This window comes from Oncorhynchus tshawytscha, linkage group LG06 (genome assembly GCF_018296145.1).
Source record: "Oncorhynchus tshawytscha isolate Ot180627B linkage group LG06, Otsh_v2.0, whole genome shotgun sequence".
NCBI lineage: Eukaryota > Metazoa > Chordata > Actinopteri > Salmoniformes > Salmonidae > Oncorhynchus > Oncorhynchus tshawytscha.
The window spans coordinates 31,702,130-31,718,226 of record NC_056434.1 but is presented as its reverse complement, the minus strand read 5'-3'; the positions used below and the strand labels follow the sequence as shown (position 1 = coordinate 31,718,226).

The following is a 16,097-nucleotide window of genomic DNA, read 5'->3' as shown; positions in this document are numbered from 1 at the left end:
AATGAAATGTATCTCAACAATATTTTCAAATAGTATTTGATGTATTTGCACAGGGGTGGAGAATAATTGTATATTCATTGCTAGGATGTGGCAAGGATTCTACCTATGACACCAAAGTAGACTATTTTCCTTTCAGGTGTGGACTGCACTCTTTATCAAGAATACTTGCCTGCCTGCCATTGTTACACTGTAGGCATACTCAGTAATTAACTCCACCCTACCATGTGATATCCCTAGCCATACTTATTTTTACTACTGTGACAGAAACACCACTACTAAAAAAACACAGAACTACACTATTAGCTTATTTGTTTTACATGATAATGCAAGAATTAGGCCCACATAAAAAAAAGACTGAACAAGTTCAACAGGAACTTTCCGCGCTGTTCTTTGCATGTTTTTATTTGAGTCTGGTGGAATGCGTCAGCAAACGCTGTGCTCCACCTTAATGTGACTAATGTGTTGACAGAAGACACAGTCACTGTTAACATTTTACTAATCAAGAACAGAGGGGATAAAAATGGCTCACACATACTGCTTTTAAAGAACATACCAATAACAACATTCCTTACTGTAATGACAGAAATCCCTTTTTACATTACAATAAATCTTCTGAAAGTTGTTGATAATATTGTGGCCACACAGTGGCAGTGTAAGAGCAGAATCAGGCATGTCTGGAACTACTTCTTACACCAATACAGTATTTGGATCCATTTAGCAATGACTGAACCTTCATGATATAGACAGATTTTGAACATTTGTTTGATTGGTGTATTGCCTCATAATCAAGTGCAGCAATGTGACAAGCGCAACTTGTGTCCTGGATCCTGTCTAAATTGAGGTTATTCTCTAATTTCATGTGGCATTACAACTATAGAGTTCATGAACCATATAGGAAACTAATTGTATCCATTTATCTTTATTTAAAAAAGAATGTAAATAAAGTGCTTTTATGTACAGAACAATAAAAACAACTGAAACAGTAGTGATGTATAATATTAAAAAAATACAGTTCACAAGAGCTTTTTACATTGGCAGCTCAATTTACAAAGCATTTTAACATACAAACTTACAAGACATGTTGACATGAGTCAGAGAAACTTGTTACACTGTCACAATTAGAAGGCTTGGCTGAAGTGGTTCTTCAACTAACAGAGGTGCCTTACTGCAACTCAGTAGAAGCTTATAACAGCAGTCTCAAATCTTATGTAAGTATATATTCATTTGGAGCAGTGATCAAACAAGAGATTTGTATGCTGCATGTCTGAACCTATTATGCAAGATATTCAGGCTGATTTTGTTCTGCATTCGGCTAATGTATTATTGAGTTTAGATAACTTTACTCATCTGATCCAAGCTGTCATTTCTTCACTTGCAATCTTTGTCACAAAATAAAAAATAATCATGAAATGTTCAGTTGTCAAGACAATGTTTCAACTTCTTCTCCTCCCATCTTTGTTACAATTGGAGTCATTGAAACCCTGATAGAGTTCACAAGTGTTGTGCAGACCTTGGGATTTCTGTACAGGTTGAGACTATAATTCCAAATACAGGGGTTTGCAATAGTGTCAACACAGAAATACATTGTGACTGAAGTTGAAGCCATTCTAACAGAGTTGTTGTACTGATACTGGCCATAATCTAAAGGAATTCACTCAAAGTGTTGTAATTGTATTGTTGGGCATGCCCAGTAGAGTCCTACAGTCTATTCTGTCGTACATATCATGCAGGTGATGCTGCTGCTGCTACCAGGTTATCCATGTGATTAATTAATGTCACAAGGACAGGAGAACACATTTAGTATCCCAAGATGTACAACTCGATTCTTTAACTTTGCTTAAAAGGCATGAAAAAATAAATTGAAAAACTAATACATAATTCAACAAAATCCTAATTTGTATCCTACACTAAGTCTTTCCAACATTCTGTGCAAAAACAACGCATTCTCAAGGTGTTTGCTGGTTCTGCACTTTCACCACAATGATACAACTTTCACCAGTCTTCTCCAATACAATACAAATGTACACTATATACAATTAGCCAACATGGCAGTCCTTTAGCAGTATGCTTTTTGCACAGCTACTTTGTCATTTTTTAAAAATTGTCCCTTGTACAAAATTCTATATCTAGAATAAGCTTAAATAAACAGTTTTACTTAGAAATAGTTTTGGAATACTTGTATCACCACATTCCACAACACAATGTTGCAAGAGTTCATATTTACCACAATTTTGCACTGACATAGCAACATCTATGGAATACGAAATTGATATTCTTTCATTTTAAATGTATAATTATTATTTATTTCCCATCATGAACAGCTGAAAACATATACCTGTTATTGGGTATTGTAATGCCTGAATAAAGCCCTTGCTTTTGGATGATAAAATATTTTGCAGGTTCTATACTTTAACAATATCGGTTTCTATAGTAGTTTTTTTTTAACACACACATTCCTCCATTGACTGGTCCATAACTGCTGTGTGACCTTTCGCTCCATGTTAGTAAAACCCATTTTACAGTCATTAGTGTCATTAAACCAGAGGTGATGGTTGTAACTATGACAGCTTTCATATGCACTACGTTATGAATGGCCTAAGAACATATTGTTCGGTACAGTACATGCTGAATCAGTCATGCCCATTAAACATAAGACATTGATTTGACATGACAGTTGTGTTGGATAGGATGAAAACAGAAGATGCATGATTTAAAAACAAGTTATTTTTGGCACAACAATCACTTTGTTTACATAAATTAACACGCAGGAGCTTGGTTGCCTCTGGGTGTGTCATATCAACGACACTAAGAGCTCCATAGCCCACTGGCTGATTCTCTGTTGTTGCCACTCTTCCTTTGGCTCTTCCAAACTCTGCTGTCTACTGGTCTCTGAATAACAGGACCAGAACAGAGCTATCTAAACAATGTGGTGAACAGGTTTTTATAGTCTCAGCCCACTTTAACTTGGTGACTGAATTTGGATTGAAGGAATCAGCTGGCACTCTGAACTAGTCATTAACCATTTTATACTGGGACTTCAGCCTAGCTACATCAACTCCAGGCCTAGTGATAGTCTTTATCTCATCCCATGCCTCTATGACACAGAAATGGCTCAAAATCACTTGCATACTAAATTGCATGTGAGTATGCCTCTCATTCTCTGTAATTAAGAATGTGCTTGCAGTCTCAAGATCAGATTTCGATGTGACCTTTCACCCCACTTCACATGATGTGCTTTGCATAGTCTGTCTGCTCCACAATGAACAATATGTTAATACCTGGTCTAGGGTCTTCCCGAATGTCAAGAGTACATTTCAAACCTGTGAATGTCAATCTTACACAACTTAGGCACCATATCCTCCAATACTTTGGGACTTACAAACCCCATCTGTGCCACTCTGGTGGAGCAGAGCAGTGGGCCTCAACAATACCTCTCCAGTGTTATGTTATTCTGTTGTGTGCTGTTTTAACCTCACCTCATTCCAGGTGGTCACTACCTCTTTCATTCATTCCTCATTGGTTCCTCTCCATGTCTCTCTGGTACTGCTAGCCCTTCTCTTGACCAGTGGATACCATTCTAATGCCTGTCTGGTTATGCTGCATTGAGGTTTATGTACAGTTTAAACTGCCTTAAATTAATAGGGGCGGCAGGTAGCCTAGTGGTTAGAGCGTTGGGCCAGTAACCGAAAGGTTGCTGGATTGAATCCCCGAGCTGACAAGGTAAACCTCTGTTGTTCTACCCCTGAACAAGGCAGTTAACCCACTGTTCCCCGGTAGACCGTTTTGTAAATAAGAATTTGTTCTTAACTGACTTGCCTAGTTAAATAAAGGTGTAAAAAAAATTGCTGTTATAACTAAGTCATAGGCCTAATGATCTAATGTTTGAATACGAGGTTGTTTATTCCACTGCTATCCATGCACTGAGTCTGTCTCAGTGCAGGGCTAAGCCAATGCTTATGGATGTAGGTGGGAGAGTTAAGGGTCAGTTCTTGACCCATAGAATATCTCTCTACTTTCAATTCAATGCCAACAGAGTATTTGGACGGATTGAGTGGCAAAGCATACAAACATGACTAAACCATATACAAATTGTTACAGAAGGACAATATCAGCTGTATGTGTCCTATACCCACCATGAGCATAATTCCACAGCTTCAATAGTCTGAAGGCAATCTGTATCAGCTTCTCTTCATTGTGCTTCAGATGCACTAGAGAAATAAGAGTCACTGAACAATGAAATGAGAACTGACTATAGGGACAGAATGAAAAAGACAAATGTGCAAAATCAGTGTAATGAAATGTCCCTCTTTGCGAAGAGGTTGGCGGTTTTCAGTGTTCCCTCCTTCAGTGTTTTTCTTTTCTTTCACTTATAGTCCCCTCTTTCCTTACAGTTCAAAGTTAGTCACTCTGCATTACAGTTTTATCTCCTGCTCAAGTTGATCAAAGCCGTCCTCACACAATGGAGTCTTTGATCTCTGAGCCCAGTCTCACCCGAGGCCGCGGGCAGGTGTGCGAGATCTCTACAGTGCTCTCCTTCAAGTTCAGAGGCCTCTTCTCTGATTCTGAGAAGCTCTTGCTGTTGTCTGGTGATGAGCATTCATGTGACGGCGTGTTGCAGATGTAGTTGTCATTGAGGGTCTGGTAACCCTTGTGGTCTGACACAGATGCTGGAACTGTGTTGTTGCCATTCAGAGGCAAGTTTTCTGCTGGCTTCCCCACTATCCTGGGTTTCTTCTGCTGCATGTTAGGACACTCACCTTCCTTCAGCATGGACTTCATGCGGTCACGGTTCCTGTAGACCACAAACAGGGAGAAGACCACCAGGGAGAAGCCCAGCAGGGCACACACTACGATCAGCTCGTTCCAGTAGGTCTTGGTGTTGATCTGCGGGGAGCGGGTCTCTCCAGGTAGGATGATTGGCTCCTCCTGGGGGACCAGAGGGGTGCGTGAGTGGCCGATCAGGGTGGTGCTCTCCTGTCTGGCCTCACCTCTCACACAGTAGTTGGCCAGGAGTTGCCTGAAGCCCTCCTCCACTGACCAGCACTCATAGGTCTCCTGTCTGTCAGCCTGGGCCACCACCACTAGACCTCCCTCAGGACTGGGGTACAGGAAGTGACCTGCACCCTCACTGTACTCCCACTTCCTCTCAGCCAGGTTTGAGCGCAGCTTACAGGGCAGCACTTTGAATGTGTTGGCTGGGATCATTATCACCTGGCATGAAGACATCCCTGCAGACAACAAAAGGAATGGCTTTTTCATTTTTCATTTGTGAAAGCAAGTCCATCCCAGGTAGTTTGAACAAACTGCATTATTATATCACTGTGGTAGCGGAGTAGGAGTGCGCTGAGAAGGAATAAATTAAATGAGCTGGGTACGAATAATGATGGTAAGGGAATATCGGAATAAAATTGTCAGCAAAATGTTAATTTAAATGCTGCAGTCCCAGAGTAGAGCACAGTGGTACAGTATAGAGCCGAAAGGATTTAGTCCAGCAGGAGCAGATGGTATGGTACCGTACTTACGTGTGGGTGGGGGTTTAACAAAGCGAGGGCTGGGCTGTGTCTTGTTGCAGATAACTGATGTGTCTGCCTCGTCCACATCCTGCTGCCAGTGGCTGAGAAAACAGACAACAGTAAATCAGAGAAATGGGTGTCTCAGAACAGCTCTAACGTGCACTATCAATCTACACATAGATGGTCTTGACAGACTACAGTGTTAGTCTGCACATATAGCATGTAAGCAGACAGCATTGAGCATTTTCCTGTATTGTCACTAGTAGTTTGAGTAGTCATTTGAGTAGTCAAATGTTCTGGAAAGTTTTCAGTCATTATGAGAGCTTAGCATCAAAATAGTTTATACCTATCTCTTACATGCCAATACAAGGCTAGTATCTATTTGATGAGTAACACCTACATCTCTCTGAGTGGACCATGGAAATGTAAAGTATAATGGTTGGTGGTCTGGATGAAACATACCTATCTGGTGGAGCCAGCCTGACATCCAGGCACTGCCTCCCTGTCCAGGCACAGTAAGGGTCTCTGGACAGGACACACTCTCCACAGCTCTGGTAGTTGGAGCAGTTAGCCACAGGGACCTCCACCAGGCCAGAGTAGGAGGACACAAACAGCAGGCCCTGTAGAGAGACCAGTCAGTCAGTCAGATGCCAGGGAGGAATAGCCCTAGGTCATGTATTCACATACAGTTACCCCTCTTTAATATAGTATCAACACCATCCCCTCTACGAACCCAATGCTGGAGTAACATCACAGACTACCAGCACAGACTACCAGCACAGGCTACCAGCACAGGCTACCAGCACAGGCTACCAGCACAGGCTACCAGCACAGGCTACCATCACAGGCTACCATCACAGGCTAACAGCACAGGCTAACAGCACAGAGTAACAGCACAGAGTAACAGCACAGAGTAACAGCACAGAGTAACACAGGAAGAGATTCATGATGGGTCACACGCCGTTTACAACCCATCTGTTTTCAGTTCCCCTGAGAGGAAGTTGCATGCAATTATCCCAATGAATGTGAGCTGAGCTCCCCTTCAAGCTCCGGCTCTCTTCACGGCTCATGGGACCCCTAAGCTGATAGTGCTGACATTTAGTGAGCTCAATATTACTACCACTATGAGGAGATGCTTCAGAAATAAACAGAGTTCCCACTCTACACTCTGTACTGTACCTTCTCAGACTCCAGTTCTATGTGTTCTACAGGCTGGGGGTCAGTGAAGAGCACCATCTCCTCGATGATGTGCATCTTGTTGTTGACATTAATGGCTTTGTGGAGTCTTCCGTCATCTGCCAGAGACATATGACAGAACAGTCGATGGTTAATGTCTGCTAGAGCTCTGCCTCTCATACAGAACAGGAAAGGGGGAGAAGTTCTGTCAGCAGAGCCTGTTTACAGTACCTGTTCCAATGAAGAGCACATTGTAGTGTTTGTGGATAGCCTGGACCCGGTGGACAGCTATCTGGGTGTAGCGGACGCTGCGTTTCAGCAGGAGGGGCTGGCTGCGGATCACACTGTCCATCAGGAAGTGGTCCTTGACGAAGTTCAATACCTTGTCAGGCATGTGCATGGAGGAGGGGATGCCATGGTCCCGGGCTGCATTAGTGATGCACTGTGGAAGAAACACAGGGAGTCGCATAAGCACACACTGGGCTACAATACACACTATACAACCATACTACGGCCCCATGCCTACTCCCCCATCAATATGTGTTTGTATCCTTCAGTTGATGTGGCCATGATAACGCTGCCAGGAAATGAAAGTAGCCGCAGCTTTTTGATAACATCAGGCCTTCTGGGAAGAGGGCAGCCAGTGACAGCAGAGAAACAGATAACTTAGCTGCTTAAGCACTGATGTTCAGGCCAGATTGGTGATGTGACTAAGGCAGGCTAGAACACATCAGACCTGCACACACGAGGTTGGCTAAAGTTTACTGTAGACTTCCCAATGGAACAATTTTGCGCATATATTATAACAATATTTTGGTGTTAGGTAGCTTTCAGCAGTTTCTTTATTCGGCTGTTCGAGCACACATTCTTTCCTTGAGACTTGTTGTTGTCACGTCTTCTACCGAAGTCGATGCCTCTCCTTGTTCGGGTGGTGTTCGGCGGTCGACGTTGCCGGCCTTCTAGCCATCGCCGATCCATTTTCCATTTGTTTTGTCTTGTTTTCCCACACACCTGGTTCTCATTTCCCTCATTATGTGTTGTGTATTTAACCCTCTGTTCCCCCCCCCATGTCTTTGTGTGGTATTGTTTATTGTAAGTGCTTGTGCACATTTTGTTTTACTGGTGCGCATCGGGTTATTGTGCCCATACTATGTATTTCTTAATCTGTTGGTTTTACTATTAAACTGCCAAAGCTATTATCAAGTTCTGCTCTCCTGCATCTGATTTCTCAGCCACCAGATACGCACCCCCTACAGAATACTACACCATCTACATGGAGTCAGCAGAAGCAGATGCCCCTGGTATGGGGATAGATGAGCGCGTCCAGGAGCAAGCGACAATGATCCAACATCTTGGCGTCACGATGGACCGCGTAGTGCAGACCATGGACCGCTGGGAGAGACAGAGAGTTCCTCCAGCGCCCCCACCAGCACAACCGGGGTTACCACTACTCGTCCCTCCTGCATCCGGTCCCAGTGGGATGCGTCTCGACCTTCCCAGGGAGTATAATGGGACAGCGGCACGGTGCCAGGGTTTCCCGTTACAGCTGGACTTATACCTGAGCACCGTTTACCTGGCTCCCTCGGGAAGGGAGAGGGTGTCCGTCCTCATTTCGTGCCTCTTGGGTGAGCTCTGGAGTGTGTTAACGCCGTATGGGGAGAAGGAGATACTGCGCTGGATGACTTCGGGGAGTTTACCATCATCTGCGTGAACATCTATTCCACCTGCGGCAGGGGACAAGGAGCACACAGAAGTTCGCTTTGAACTTTCGGACCCTGGCCGCCGGAGCGGGATGGAACGGCAGGGCCATGATCGACCATTATCGCTGCAGTTTGCGCGAGGACATCCGTCGAGAGTCAAACTGCAGGGACACCACCCTTACTTTCGACCAGCTGGTGGACCTGTCCATTCGGCTGGATAACCTGCTGGCTACCCGCGGACGTCCAGATCGGGGTCTGTCGGTTCCATCCCCCAGCACCACCACTCCGATGCCCATGGAGCTGGGAGGTGCTGCGCTCAGGGAGACCGGAAGAGGTTCCGTCTCGTGCACCATTTGTGGCCGCACGAGACGGTCGGTGCCGGGTTGGTTCCTCTGGGAGTCGAGGCAGCAGGCAGGGCAGTCTGGCGTCACCTCAGGTGAGAAGGCACCATTCTCACCCAGAGCCTTCTGTTGCACAAATGTTTTTGTTCGTTACGTTTCCTGAATTTTCCCCGCATAAGGCGCTCGTCGATTCAGGCGCGTCTGGGAATTTTATAGACAGATCATTAGCCTTTAGTTTCAGGGATCCCCACCGTTCCTGTAGGAATGCCCTTCCCAGTTCACGCCTTAGATAATTGACCATTAGGGTCAGGGTTGATTATGGAGACCACTGCTCCTCTGGGCATGGTGAGGGGGGGGTCACACGGAGAAAATCAGTCTCTTTCTCAATGACTCTCCTGCCTTTCCAGTGGTGGAAGGTCTACCCTGGTTAGCTTGTCATAATCCCACTATTTCATGGCAATGGAGGGCTCTCATGGGGTGGTCGCGAGAGTGCTCGGGGAGGTACTTAGGGGTTTCCACAGGTGCTAGTCCAGACCAGGTCTCCACCGTGCGCATTCCCCACGAGTATGCCGATTTGGCTCTCACCTTCTCCAAAAAGAAGGTGACTCAATTACCACCCCATCGACGGGGGGATTGTGCGATAGATCTCCTGGAAGGCGTCACGTGAGTCACGTGTATCCCCTGTCACAGGCCGAGACAGTGGCTTTGGAAACATAAGTCTCCGAATCCCTGCATCAAGGGTACATTCGGTCCTCTACTTCACCCACCTCCTCGAGTTTCTTTTTTCTGAAGAAAAAGGAGGGAGGTTTGCGCCTGTGTATTGACTATCTAGGCCTTAATCAGATAACTGTGAGGTACAGTTACCCGCTACCTCTAATCGCCATGGCGATTGAGTCAATGCACGGGGTGCGCTTCTTCACCAAACTTGATCTCAGGAGTGCTTACAACCTGGTGCGTATCCGGGAGGGAGATGAGTGGAAGACGACGTTCAGTACAACCAAAGGGCATTATGAGTACCTCGTCATGCTGTACGGGTTGATGAATGCTCCATCAGTCTTCCAAGCATTTGTAGATGAGATTTTCAAGGACCTACACGGGCAGGGTGTAGTGGTGTATATTGATGACATTCTGATATACTCCGCTACACGCGCCGAGCATGTGTCCCTGGTGTGCAAGGTGTTTGGTCGATTGTTGGGCATGACCTGTACGCCAAGGCTGAGAAATGCCTGTTCTTTCAACAATCCGTCTCCTTCCTAGGGTACCGCATTTCCACCTCGGGGGTGGAGATGGAGAAGTGACCGCATTTCAGCCGTGCGTAATTGGCCGACTCCCACCACGGCCCCTTTATACCTGGGTGCAGCGGTTTTTAGGGTTTGACAATTACTACCGGAGGTTTATCCGGGGTTTTGGTCAGGTAGCGGCTCCAATTACCTCACTGCTGAAGGGGGGACTGGTGCATTTGCAGTGGTCGGCTGAGGCGGACAGGGCTTTTGGTCACCTGAGGGCTCGGTTTACCTCGTCTCCCGCGCTGGCCCATCCGGATCCCTAATTGGCATTCATAGTGGAGGCGGACGCGTCCGAGGCTGGGATAGGAGCCGTGCTCTCTCAGAGCTCGGGTACGCCACCGAAGCTCCGCCCCTGTGCTTTCTTCTCGAGGAAGCTCAGCCCGGCAGAGCGAAACTATGACGTGGTGGACCGGGAGCTGTTGGCTGTCGTCAAGGCTCTAAAGGCGTGGAGACATTGGCTTGAGGGGGCTAAACACCCTTTTCTCATCTGGACTGACCACCGCAATCTGGAGTACATCCGGGCGCGAGGAGACTGAACCCTCGCCAGGCAAGGTGGGCCATGTTTTTCACCCGTTTTGTGTTCACCCTTTCTTACAGACCAGGTTCCCAGAATGTGAAGGCAGACGCACTGTCCCGGCTGGATGGCACAGAGGAGTGCCTGGTGGCACTGGTTTGTTTTACTGGTGTGCGTCGGGTTATTGTGCCCATACTTTGTATTTCTTATGTCGTTGGTTTAACTATTAAACTGCTCCGGCTATTATCAAGTTCTGCTCTCCTGCGTCTGACTTCCCTGCCACCAGATACGCACCCCTTACAATTGTAGTTCGGTAGCCAAAGTTTACGCCACTTCGTCGGTGATTAGTCAACAGTAGATTCTTTAAATGTTTGTTGTCATTCAAAGACAGGCGACTAGTTTTCATGTAAATGTTTTCACTTGAAAAATACTGCACCTAACATCTTAGTTAAAATTGCGTGACTAAGACCTCCTTGGCAAAAAATGTCAAAATGAATTACAGATTTCTTGAGTTATCTTAGATAATTTCGGACTATTTTGAGGAAGTGTACTGGCTGATACAGCGTTTCATGAAGATGGCAGACGTTTTACGTGCTCCCAACCAACTGTTAACGAGTCCGATGAGCCCGACGTAAAGGACATACTGCTTTCCCGGGAACATACCAAAATCCCTGTAATTTGCGTGAAGAGAAGGCAGAGAAAAAGAGTTCACATCGTCGGATGTGGCTGGGCTTGCAAACCATTACAGACTACAAAGAGAAGCACAGCAGAGAGCTGCCCAGTGACACGAGCCTAACAGATGAGCTAAACTACTTCTATGCTCGCTTCGAGGCAATTAACACTGAAATATGCACGAGAGCACCAGCTGTTCCGGACAACTGTGTAGTCACACTCTCCACAGCCGATGTGAGTATGACCTTTAAACAGGTCAACATTCACGAGGCCGCAGGACCAGACGGATTATCAGGATGTGTACTGCGAGCATGCGCTGATCAACTGGCAAGTGTCTTCACTGACATTTTAAACCTCTCCCTGTCCGAGTCTGTAATACCAACATGTTTTAAGCAGACCACCATAGTACCTGTGTCCAAAAACACTAAGGTAACCTGCCTAAATAACTACCGACCCGTAGCACAAGTGCATTGAAAGGATGGTCATGGCTCACATCAACAAAATTATCCCAGAAACGCTAGATCCACTCTGATTTGCATACCGGCCTCACAGATCCACAGATGATGCAATCTCTATTGCACTCCATACTGCCCTTTCCCACCTGGACAAAAGGAACATCTATGTGAGAATGCTATTCATTGACTACAGCTCAGCGTTCAACACCATAGTGCCCTCGAAGCTCATCAATAAGCTAAGGACCCTGGGACTAAACACCTCCCTCTGAAACTGGACCCTGGACTTTCTTTTCTTTTTCTGTTGTTGAATTTGACCCCCTTTTTCTCCCCAATTTCATGGTATCCAATTGTTAGTAGCTACTATCTTGTCTCATCGCTACAACTCCCTTACGGGCTCGGGAGAGACGAAGGTTGAAAGTCATGCGTCCTCCGATACACAACCCAACCAAGACGCACTGCTTCTTAACACAGCGCGCATCCAACCAGGAAGCCAGCTGCACCAATGTGTCGGAGGAAACACCGTGCACCTGGAAACCTTGGTTAGCGTGCACTGGCCCGCCACAGGAGTTGCTGGTGCGCGATGAGACAAGGATATCCCTACCGGCCAAAACCCCCTAACCCGGACGACGCTATGCCAATTGTGCGTCGCCCCACGGACCTCCCGGTCGCGGCCGGTTACGACAGAGGCTGGGAGCGAACCCAGAGTATCTGGTGGCACAGCTGGCGCTGCAGTACAGCGCCCTTAACCACTGCGCCACCCGGGAGGCCTGATCCTGGACTTTCTGACGGGCCGCCCCCAGGTGGTAAGGGTAGGTAACAATACATGCACCTCCCTCAACATGATCAAGACAAAGGAGATGATTGTGGACTACAGGAAAAGGAGGACCGAGCACGCCCCCATTCTCATCAACGGGGCTGTAGTTTGAGAGCTTCAAGTTCCATGGCGTCCACATCAACAACAAACTAACATGGTCCAAGCACACACACCAAGACAGTCGTGAAGAAGGCACGACAAAACTTATTCCCCCTCAGCAGACTGAAAAGATTTGGCATGGGTCCTCAGATCCTCAAAAGGTTCTACAGCTGTACCATCGAGAGTATCCTGACTGGTTGCATCACTGCCTGGTATGGCCATTGCTCGGCCTCCGACCACAAGGCACTACAGAGGGTATTTCCTGCCATCCAGGAACTCTATACCAGGCGGTGTCAGAGGAAGACCCTAAAAATGGTCAAATACTCCAGACACCCTAGTCGTAGACTGTTCTCTCTCCTACCGCACAGCAAGCGGTACTGGAGCGCCAAGTCTAGGTCCAAGAGGCTTCTAAACAGCTTCTACCCCCAAGCCATAAGACTCCTGAACATCTAATCAAATGGCTACACAGACTATCTGCATTCCCCCCCTTTATGCCGCTCCTACTCTATTATTATCTATGCATTGTCACTTTAATAACTCTACCTACATGTACATATTACCTCGACTAACCGGTGCCCCCTGCACATTGACTCTGTACCGGTGCCTCCTGTATATAGTCTCGCTATTGTTATTTTAATGCTGCTCTTTAAATTACTTGTTCCTTTTATTTCGTACTCATATTTTTTAAACTGCATTGTTGGTTAGGGGATTATAAGTAAGCATTTCACTGTAAAGTTTACACCTGTTGTATTCGGCGCATGTGACTAATACAATTTGATTTGAACAGGGACAAACCGCTTTTTGTTGTTTTTCAAGCAAAGGTATTTTAAGGGAGTATGCGCGCACAGATGTTCACTTTCGCCGAGTCAAGTTCTGCTAGGAGCAAACCAAACCTATGTATGCAGACGCCTTTAGTACAGTCTAACGCCTTGATCAAACCGATAGGATTTTTGCGCAAAATAGAACTCAGCATCATCTGGATATGTGTACAACAAAAGTTCAACATTCACCTTCTGCTACCATTTATGTCAAGTTGTCTGCGCATACAATTTTACGCATACGTTCGAGAAATCCAACGTATTCACCACACAGAAGGCACTGCAACACAATGCTTCAAGGCAAACGCGACGTTGCATTTGAAATTAATGTACTTCTGGTGTACCAAATACAATTGCACTATTGGTGTGATCGAGGTGTAATGCAGGTTAGTGATACTGTGAAAGCTGTCCAGCAGAGGGCAGTGGACACTAACTCACCGTTCCAGGCCGTGGCTCAGGGACAGGGTGGTTGTAGGTGTACCACTGCTGGGTCTCCCGGTTGACCTCCCGGTAACGGCCGTTGAAGGCCTTCTCCACCTGTTCCATGGTGAAGGCACACACTGCTGAGCTGCCAGAGGCCCCTTTATACCTGGGAAAACACCACACAGCAGTGAGGCTGCATCACATTCCTCTTCCCCCAAGTCATCCTATTCTTTACTCTGACAGTAGTGCCGAACTAATATAAAGTACGTGATCAATAATGTCTCCAATACACTATAGACGAACAGAGGGAATGGAGGTGTGGCTGTTTGCCCATGACTGGGTCAATGATAGTCTGCTATAAACTGTATGGAAAATGTTATTGAGGAGATGAGTGTAATACCAACCAACCCAGACACAGAATATTTCATTACCCAAATCAATAGAAAATCCTACACACTCTCGCATATGTACTGTATGTCTTAGTGACAAAGTGTTTCCTCACCACTGTGAAGTGAAGACCCCATAGAACACGGTGTTCTTCCAGTCTTCTGGGCGGGGCGTCAACACAAACATGTCCTGGATGATGTTGAAGGGGAAGCCATCGTCAGGCAGCGAACAGAGGAGCTGTGCTTTTAGGAAGGTGGTCCATTTCTTCTGCAGCACCCGCTCTCCTCCTTTGTCACCCTGTAATACAAATCAGAGCTTTGTTATAGTATATGGACCTGCAGTCACAGTAACCCAGTGTCCAGTAGAGGGCACAAGCATGTACGTTTAAACTGTAAACCCAGTAGTTGAAATGGTGAGAATGCATAATAATCTGATGTCATGGCAAACAACTTGCCTAAATAATATTATGGTTTACATTCTGCCTGGTATACATGTTCAACACCTGTTGTATTCGGCACGTGACAAATACAGTTTGATTTGATATATGTCTGAAACATTATTCTCCCCAGTTGTTTACCTAGAAACGAGGCACTGTTTGAATTGGCATAAATGAGAACCAATATTGTAAAACCACCAGACTGAGTACAACGGATTGTGGCTATATAACACATCTCCCCTGGGGCAGTGGAGTTCTAGGTCAAGAAAACAATAAAAGACATCACAACTGGATGGAAGAAAAACACTGGGGCACTGGGGAGGCCAAATGCTTTTCAGTGAGAGAGAGAACAGGACACTGCTCACACACAATGCCTCTCCACGGACACTACCACTCTGAACCTGTGCCTGTTGCACTACCCTGCCTGGTGGGCTGTGGTCATCTATGGGAGCATGATACTTGGTTGGCTTGAGAAGCTAAAAAAGTAGCACAACTTTTCCATTAAGAAATGATTAATTCACTTAGATCACTCCAACCTCGGCATGAAAGAGATTATTTGTGAGCCTTACAGCTATGAATGCTGTACCTATACAGATAGCTGGATGTACAGGGAATGTGTGGGGACATACAACTGAAAAAAGGAATATAATTGTCTGTTTACATTCACTTGAGTCTGTGGCTCAGAGTGCAGCAATTACTCCAATTCTTGTCTGGGACATAGATCTGAGGAGATTGAAAAGGCTGAGGGAGGAACGGTAAGTCATCTTCACAGAGCAGTGTTCAGAGGACTAAAAAGAAACCAAAAGAAGTCTAGTCTACATAACCCAGAGCCCTGGAAGATGTGCCTTCATCTGAGTCCCCCTCTGCCCAACATTAATCAGAGGAAATGACATCAGTGAATGGTAAAGGGAAATGACACGTGACTAATGCTGAGTTTCAGAAGCAATTACTTGCTGTATTAACCCAACCAGATAATGAGCTACATGTATTCCCTGCTCTGCTCCCCTGGGTCTACCTAGTTATTATTAAAACCAGAGAGAGTGTGTACCTAAAAGTCTCTCCTTCTGAATATTGGACAGAAAGTGCTCAATTCATTATCCCTTACATAAGCCTCCCTTTCCAACACGCAGGTACTCAGGGCCGGGTGGAATTTCCAGAGTTTCAGTAATACCAGCTTGTTGTGTTTTTCTGTTTTCTGCACAGCTGTATACATCCACAATGCTCCACCCATCAAAAGTTTTATTTTCAGTATTATTGTAATTCTGTATTTTTGACAATGACTTGTCTACAGTTTCACCAACACATATTGCACCATCCAAACCTTTACAAGGGGAATTCTCTAACAAAGACACTATAGTGGTGTGCATGGCGTGAGGATAAGAAAGACCAGGAGCTGTAGCTAAGATACTCTGTACTCTGAGTTCAAATCTCCCCTGTGATTGGCCTGCACACCACCATCCTGT

The 16,097-nt window shown here is 45.8% G+C and overlaps 1 protein-coding gene across 2 annotated transcripts in view; it reads right to left on the bottom strand.

Moving 5' to 3' along the window:
* Positions 1-903: 903 nt before the first annotated feature.
* Positions 904-16,097, bottom strand: part of sema4ba (sema domain, immunoglobulin domain (Ig), transmembrane domain (TM) and short cytoplasmic domain, (semaphorin) 4Ba) — an 87,322-nt gene continuing 72,128 nt past the window's right edge. For both annotated transcript variants that reach the window (XM_042323184.1, XM_042323185.1), the window contains 7 exons: positions 14,314-14,495; positions 13,827-13,977; positions 6,921-7,131; positions 6,693-6,808; positions 5,976-6,133; positions 5,523-5,614; positions 904-5,228 (listed from right to left, as the gene is read on the bottom strand). In XM_042323184.1, coding sequence (XP_042179118.1) covers positions 4,453-5,228; positions 5,523-5,614; positions 5,976-6,133; positions 6,693-6,808; positions 6,921-7,131; positions 13,827-13,977; positions 14,314-14,495 — 1,686 coding nt within the window. In that variant the 3' untranslated portion in view covers positions 904-4,452. The remainder of the gene's footprint in view (positions 5,229-5,522; positions 5,615-5,975; positions 6,134-6,692; positions 6,809-6,920; positions 7,132-13,826; positions 13,978-14,313; positions 14,496-16,097) is intronic.